At 45.6% G+C, this 8311-nt stretch overlaps 1 protein-coding gene across 1 annotated transcript in view; it reads left to right on the top strand.

The window, feature by feature from the left end:
- The first annotated feature begins 1799 nt into the window (after positions 1-1799).
- The window catches only part of ACVR1 (activin A receptor type 1), a 70779-nt gene continuing 64267 nt past the window's right edge, over positions 1800-8311 (top strand). Inside the window, exon 1 of the mRNA XM_033165291.1 lies at positions 1800-2215. Within this exon, the coding sequence (XP_033021182.1) occupies positions 2208-2215 (8 nt within the window). The 5' untranslated portion in view covers positions 1800-2207. The remainder of the gene's footprint in view (positions 2216-8311) is intronic.

Below are 8311 nucleotides of genomic sequence, written 5' to 3'. Positions count from 1 at the left end.
CAGGTAAGACTAAGGGGCCTCAGATTGTGTGGGAACGAAGGGGGGGGAGAGGAGACTTAGGGAGCTGTGGGAAGGTGGGGACCTTCAATTCTCACAGCTGCCTAATTGGGGTAAGATTTACCAGGAAGAGTTGCTGTGCTCACTAGGCCTGCCTCCTAAGCTGTTTTGTTTCTTTGAAGAAAGTTAACTTCACGGACACTGTGTGAGTTATTGCTGACCTGCTCCTGGCGGTCACCCTGACAGCCACCTCCTGTCATCTCTCATGCAGCTCTCCCAGTGTGAGTCTGGCCTGACCCCTCTGATGGATGCCACAGTGCGCCTTTGCACTTCAGCTGCTCCTGCCACCCTACTGACAGAAACAGGGAGAGGCAGCCCGCTGAGGTTGGGAAGGAAGGGAGCCATGGGGGCAGCGTGTTTCTCTCCTTATGCACACAAGCAGAAACTCAGGAGCAGGAATTGTTTAAATAAAATATAATAAAATGCCTCATAGGAATATATCTTGTTGAAGAAATATGCTGATGTTACAAACTGAAGTGGTAAAAATCTTTTAAAATCTTTCAAGGGTTACAATACAAGTCTATACATCAGCTGAGAAGTAAGTCCTATTGAATTCAACGAGGCTCACTCCCAGGTAAGTAAATATAGAATTGCCAGCAATGTTCACCATTTCCAGTATTGCTTCTAAAAATTATGTAAACCTGAAACACTGAAATGTGAAATACAGAACCTGGGACCGCCTGCATGATGCTCTCCTATCTACCACTGTGCTATGCCCTTCCCCTAAGCTACAGCTTTCCTTAAGATAAATTCCTATTAGAACAGTTACAGGTGGGTAGCCGTGTTGGTCTGCCATAGTCAAAACAAAATCGAAAATTCTTTCTAGTAGCACCTTAGAGACCAACTGAGTTTGTTCCTGGTATGAGCTTTCGTGTGCATGCACACTTCTTCAGATACACACACCTATTAGAACAGGTATTTAAATTAAACAGCATAGGCTTCAATTTGTTCACTAGTTTAAGAAGTGAAAAATATAGTCTCAACTTACTCAAACCACTCAAACGCAAGGCTCAGAAGTTGAACCCCCCCCCCCAAACATCGAAACGTGTTTTTTTTCTATGTTTGCAAGACAGAGGCCAAAGGTTTTCCAGTGATTGGAACTCGCGGTCTATTTTTAGTGGCAAAGCTCATCCCAGAGGTGTATTAAGAGTCTCTGATCATGTGCAGTGTGCTGTTCTCTTACAACTGAACCACCCCATCCGTTTCCTGTGAGAGACGGGTGTGATGATGGCCTAGGAGCCTGGATCCGACCATTCCTGAATGCGCGATTTTCTCCCCCTCGAGTTGCTAAAAAGAGGTTTGTGCGTGCGTGCGTGTGTGTGTGCTCAAAACACGGCTTGGAAGAGCAATGGGTGAAGACTTTAGTGCTGCCTGGTCCATTAGGGCAAGAAAAAATCGTAACTTAACAGGCGGCTTGTATGCGCTTGCTTGCTTGATTTTTTTTTTTTTTAAACCGAGCCCGGGCCACCCGGGTGGCTCCCAGACAGGTGTGTGGGCATCTGCATGTGCCCTGTGGGCGTGCCACGTCTGGGTGTCTCGTGCGTGCCCGCTGGGGCCGGGTGTGATTCCCGGTTTGGTCCTGCAGGGGGCGAGACGGGGCGGCTCTGCTCTGGCGCCTGGATTTGCGCCGGGAGGAAATGATGTGCCTGGCTTGCCTGGTTAATTACAGCTCCAGACTCCCATTGGCAGAGCAGGGAGCAGCCACTTCCTCCTCCCTCACTGCAGCTGTATCCCCGGCTGAGTAGCCCCTCCCCCTCCCCTCCTTGCCTCGGCTCGCCTGGCTGCCTCTTCGGAACTTTGCGCCTGGCTCGCTCTTCGCTGCCAACTTTTCCCCGTCGCGACTCGACAGGAACTTCTCCTCCTCCTCCGGGCTCCCTAAAGGCGCCGCTGCGGGTAGCTCAGGCACCGCCGGAAGGGGGCCGGGCGCTGGGAAGATGCGGCCGGGCGCAGCGCCGTGATTATAGCGCGGGTCTCCGGAGAAGGGGTTGCGCCACCGCCACCAGCCCTCCTTGCAGCTACAGCCGGAGCAACAGCAGCCGCTGCAGCAGCAAAGCCCATGGACGGGAAGTTCCTCCTGCTCCTCCTCCCTTAGGATCCCTGGGGAACCCGCGCCGCCGCCTCCCCCCTGCTTCGCCTTTGTCTGCGGTGCTATGAAGAGGTGAGTGGAGCTGCCTGTCTGAGCGGAGGCTCGCCCTTTGGATCTCACTCCTGCCCCAAATCCAGCAGCCTCTCCCTCTTCTCTCCTCGGGGTCCAAAATGCGTCCTTTCCCTCCCTCCCTCCCTCTCTCACCCCCCCCCCAACAGGCATGGGTCAAAACCCGCCTCCTACTGCGTCTCTGGAACTGTGTTGGAGACTATTATTTTATTTTTAAAAAAGATCTCGATTTCCAACCCCCTTCCTTCTTACGCCGTTTGTTAAAAAAAAAAAAAAGTATTTATTTATTATTTAAAAACCAAGCCAGGAACTCGATTCGGAATACAATAATGTGCGGTTCATGCAGTGCCTGCTCCTGTTCTGTCTGTGTAAATGGGCGTTTCGGACGCGCCTTTAAGAATCCTTCCAGAAAAGCTCCCAAAGCCAATAATATTGCATCTGAGCTCTGCTTCCAGAGGCGGAAACTTAAGAGGAGATTTGAGGTGGGGGGGGGGGCACATCCTTTAATCACTTCTGGGAGGCAAGCCTCTTCTGGTGCAGGAAGAGAGGGAGAGGAGGGGGGGGGTCAGGGAGGAAAGAGAATCTGTAAACTTTCCTTGGCTCCCTCCCTCCTTTCCTAGCTATAGTCTTCCAGCAGCATCAAAGGCAGGAATGTGGGATTCATCTTCAGATGCCCACAGGGCAACTGTGGTTACAGATGTTACTCATTACCTTGCCAAGTAGAAGCCCTTCCCTCTTAAGCTGCAGCTCTTGCAGGAAAAGAGAAAGAGAGCAGCTTGGCAAAGTCATAAATAAAAATGGAAGGGAGATAATTTGGTTTGAAGCAAGAGCGTTATTTTATTTTTATTTTTGATTGTGTGTTTGGTCTGGTCTTTGTTGTTAAGTTGCTGGTTGATTATACCTATAAAGTGTTGGGGAGGTGCCCAAAGGCTCGGGTACCTTTTATCAAGTTACCTTGTAGATTTTATTTGTTGCTTTGGAGGTGACTTGCACACCTTAAAGAACTGGGTACATTAAAATCTTTGATTTAGTTCTCTGAAGAACTAATGCTTTTTAAAAAAAAATAAAATAAAAAATAGGCCTCTTTGTTGGCATCTTTTACTTGTCTGACTACTCTCTTGGCTCGTGGTTTCAGTTGGTGAAAGAAATACTTAACCCACAAACACGATGGTTGGCAGTTGCTCCCTTTCCTTTCCAAATCCTATGGAAAATGTTGAGGTATGAAATTGTCTACTCTGTGGGGGAGTCCTTTATTTGGTTTATTCAAATAAAACAAAAATGAAAAACTGTGTGTTGGTCTGTACAGCCAAGCCACACATTCAGAGAAATCACATTGTCTAGTTCTGCAAAGTTAATTTTGGCTTTTGTTTGTGAAAGTGAGACAGTGCACAATTCCCCCCCTCCCCCTTTGTCAACAAACGAACTAACAGTTAATTGTTAAAGAGTACTCAGCCTCCTTCACTAGAAGGAGAGGAGGGGAAAGAGAGAAGTCATTGTACTGTACATATGTTTATTTTGTATGTATGATTTTAGGTTTCACTTTTTCATGTTGGAACTTATATTTAATGTATATTTGCTACTGATATATAAACTGTTTGCTGGTTGGTATGTTGTGGCATGAGCTGGGGGCAGGGCAACAGCCTACTTCAGGCTTTCTCAACCTCGGCCCTCCAGATGTTTTTGGCCTACAACTCTCATGATCCCTAGCTAGCAGGTCCAGTGGTCAGGGATGATGGGAATTATAGTCTCAAAACATCTGGAGGGCCGAGGTTGAGGAAGCCCGGCCTACTTCATCAGATGCACTCATGCTGATTTAAAATATTACTTTCTACAAAACTGCCACAGTATGTATTCATTTGCAACATATAATTTGCTGCTGCTCTACCAGTACCATATTGGTTGTTTCTTTGCTCTTTGAACTTTATAAACGTTTGGTGGTAATGTGCATCTTATTGCAAGTCTGTACATTTGAAGAGCAGTGATAATCTGTAAGTATAATGAAGGAGGACTTGGCATAGCCTAGTTTGTTTCTGTGCATTTCAAGTAGTTGACCTTGAGTAACACAGGTTAACCCTGTTTTCCCAACCTTCCTCTCATTAACTTAGAGTAGCACTGGTGTTGACATAAGTGGGAGAGTCTTGTCTAGTCAGAGTTGTTGACAGTCTGCTCCCCACTTTTTGTCATGGTCTAAACATCTATTTATGTCCTTCCCTATGCAGAACACATGTGTGATTCTCTAGCTGTGTGTTCGTCAACAAACCATAGAGGTCAGTCTGTGGAGCTATGTTGGTAAATGAATCTCATCCCTAAATAGTAGTTCTGTGTTTTTTTTTAGCACTCTGCAGCAGTTTAGGTTTATTAGAAAAAATATACCGTTTGCTTGCTCTCCAAAAGTTTTAAGGAAGAGTGTATCTGGAAAGGAGCTGGACGTTCCACAAGACAGCATGATAGTTATCCAGTTGTCTTTGAGAATTTGGGCCTAGCATCACATTTTGGGGCCTGATACAGAAAGCCGCAGAGAAATTGTGGTTACATCCATTGCTGTAGGAGTATCAGAGGTACTTTTTGGCTGTTTGTGACATTAGTGGTAGTTGATGGGTGCTGTTTGCTCCCACCTCTCCCCTTTACAGATACCACTTTATGAAGATTTATTTTTTTGTTCTTGATGACTGTGCATCCATACTGTACACTTCTAGAGAACTCATCCAGGACATTGGAAGTGGTAGTTGACAAAGAGCAGCAAGGCCTTGTCTATGTGTGCAAGCTGTGCGCAGTTTCAGTATGTTGAGGTGGGACCGCAGTACAGTACATACTTCAAAGAGCTCAAAGGTTGTCTCTTAACTCAAAACGGGGAGTGTGTGTGTGTGTATGGCATTTAATTTTTTTTTAAGACAAGGACCAGGAGGATGTTATTTACACACTCAATTTGTTTGTTAATTTGCAACACGGGTGGCTAACCTTCAGCTACCCAGGTGTTGGTGATCTGTGACTCCCATCAGTCCTAGCTAGCATGGTCTGCAGTCAGAGGTGATGGGAACTGATCTACAACAACTGGAGGGCCACACAGGTAGCCACCCCTCTTTTAAAATATGTATACTGCACCCTTCATAAGGTGCAGAGGAGTCAAAGGTTTTATGCATGGGGGTGTGTGCATGTCCAGTATATTTTATGGCAATCAAGATGGATTGATTTTCAGTCAGGTTTCTCATTTTAGAACTCACATTTTTTCAGAACTTGTACTTTCAGAGAGGAGGGGTTGTCTACTTGTTCTGGGCTTTGGAACAGAGCCTGTCCAGTGTAATATGATAACCCACCCCCTGAATTCTCTTGCTTATTGAAAGAATGAGATCAGTGGTGTCTACAAATTATGGGGGCGATCTAAGCCTAATCCTGTGTTAGCCCTGATTCCCACTATATGGGTATAGCATATTATAAACTTACGGGAGTAACTTGATACATATAATACGTTGTTGGTAAAAAGATGGAGTTTGGCAGTCCTCACTGCTTCCCAGGAAGTGCACAGAAAACAGACAATCACATAAAGTTATATTACAGTTGGTTTTCAAAGTGGACCCATATGACCATCTAAGCCTTCTCTTTTGCTTAAGTGGCATGTGTTGAGACACTGCAGGCTTTATGGCCTAAGCATGGATTTGGGAGGCATCCATTTAATTGAAAAGACAAAAGGCTGCTAGCTACCCGTGCTCTCATCTGCTTGTAAGATGAAAGTTTGGCTGTTTAGAAAGTGTGTGAGCTAGTGCTGTGCTGAACCTTTACAGAGGTTTTCTTTCATCATTCAAGAGAGGTTGAAGGGTGTGTGTGTGTGTGTGAGAGAGAAACATACATGCTGGGGGGGAGAGAGAAAAAGTGTGGGGTAGAACTCTCTCTCAGTAGGCTGGTCTGAGGAGGTTTTATTTACCGAGGTGATCAAGGGACCTGCCCTGTTGTTGTTTTCATTGAGGAGCTATTTGGAAAAGCCTCACACTCACAGCAATGTGGAGCTTTCTGTAAGCTGCCTCCCAGTCCAGGATTTTTATCTGGTATTATTCTTTGAGCACACAAATATCGCTTGTCGTGGTGGCTAGAATACCAGTTGATCATGAATGGCGACACTGGTGTTGCACTCATGTCTACAGTAGTTTGAAGGCTCCCATAGTCATTTGTTTCACCATTGTGAAACATGGGCCTTTAGCTTGGACTAGTACATGGGCCTTTAGCTTGACCCAGCAGGGCCCTCTTTACGTTCTCAGTTACACATGCGAGCTGAAATCTGAAAAGAGAAAAAGACTTGCAGCACAATAGGCACAGGAGTGATCCCCTTCCCTCCAAGTGTTCCACTGATGTAAATCGCTCCACGTGCAATTCTGAGGCTTACTGGGGATATGGATCCCATGTAGCTTACAATCAGTAAGATAACTGGAATCTGAAATAACAATTTCCCCTCTTCTCCCTGTGTGCGTTGTTTTGGGAGTTCACCCCCTTGCCCTGATCCAGTTTGAGGGGCAGGTGAGAGAAGCAGAAGGTGAAAAGACTTGCTCCATTAGAAGAAATCCCTGCGTGGGATTCTACTAGTGGGACCAGTTGGTTAAATTTGGCCCTAACATATTTATTATAGCATAAGCTTCCATGTTCTTCTTTGTGTGCCTCCCGCCCCCCACGAGAGGTCTGGAGGGCGGCAACATGAGAACGGGCCTTTTATGCAGCAGCTCCCTGTTTGTGGAATGCTCTCCGCAGGGAGGTTCGGCTGGTGCCTTCATTCTATGTCAGGCAAAAATATTTCCCCTCAAACATCCTATATCCTTTTAAGCGTGTGTTTGGGAAGGGAAGGGGGGGTTATTGGTTTGTTTCCCCCCTTGTTTTTTTTAATGTATTTTGTGTTTTTTATCTTGTGTTTTTATGTCGTGAACTGCCCTGAGATTTTAGATGAAGGGCGGTATACAAATTTTAATGCATAAATGTTGTCAAATCTTTAACTTACCTTGGTGGAAAGGGTGGGGCTATTGTAACAAAAACAGAATTGTACCCCAGATTTGAAATACCAGCTAACTAAATGTGTGCACTCAACCCAACCAGATAAACTCATCCCAATTCCTGACGCACTGTCTGCCTACCCCACTCCCAAATTCTTCCTCCTGTTTCCTCAGTCCTTAGGCCAATATGTGCCCAGATTCTGTTATCTTCTGTTGCTGCCTCTGTGGTCATTAAACCCAGCCTTGTTTTTATTCTATCTCTGCACGTGTTTGTTGCCTCTGCCTCTTGGGAAGCACAAAGCTGCTTCCTACTAGAATCTTTGGGGCAATAAAGATCTCCTTGTGATTATGGGAAGCCTGTCCGGAAGATGGGGTTGTGAGTTGGATAGAGCAAGTGCAACATCTGCCCCCACCCTCCACTGCCCTGCATAGTGATGATTGCTTGATTGCCTTCAAAATCACCCTTAGGCCTCTTTGGAAATTGATCCTTTCAAGGCCTACTACTTGGATTAAATTATATAAAACTGCAGTGAAGATAAACGCAAGGGATATACGCTTCTTCTTGGTAGTCATTGGTGTTTATTTGACAGAGAGAGACTGAAACCAGGACAAGTAGCTTATAGAATTAGGCTAAAATACAAATCAAGGCTTAAACTTTTCCCATGAACCATTGGTTTGCAATATTGCTTTTTGATTGCTTATCTGCTGTCTCATGGAAGCTGTAATATCAAAAAAAGATCCCTTTTTGTCAGTTTGCATGTGTCTCCCTAGTTCTGCATGTGTTTTGTTCTGCGTGAACTTTTGCAGAAATGTATTTAACAGCTTCATATTCCCCCTATCAAACTGATGGCTGGTGGCTTTTGAGGTCCCAGGCGTTTAGGGAAGGTGATGTCAGACAGATTGCTTGCTGACTCAGTCCCTGTTGCAAAGCTTATGGGAAGTGTTTTGAAGGATGGCGTCTCATAAGTCGCTTTGACCCCCCCTCCCTATCTCTAAACAATTATCTAAACGATTTCTTGGGAGAAATGGCAAAGCCTTTCTGAATCCATTTGTACTCCTGCCTTTGCCACAAAGGGGTGGTATCTGTGACTTGTGCCTTGGACCAGTGTGGTTTTGCTTGTTGGTTTGT

This window comes from Lacerta agilis, chromosome 1 (assembly GCF_009819535.1).
Source record: "Lacerta agilis isolate rLacAgi1 chromosome 1, rLacAgi1.pri, whole genome shotgun sequence".
In the NCBI taxonomy this organism is placed as follows: domain Eukaryota; kingdom Metazoa; phylum Chordata; class Lepidosauria; order Squamata; family Lacertidae; genus Lacerta; species Lacerta agilis.
Note: the sequence above shows the minus strand (reverse complement) of the source record. Positions and strands in the feature narration are given on the sequence as shown.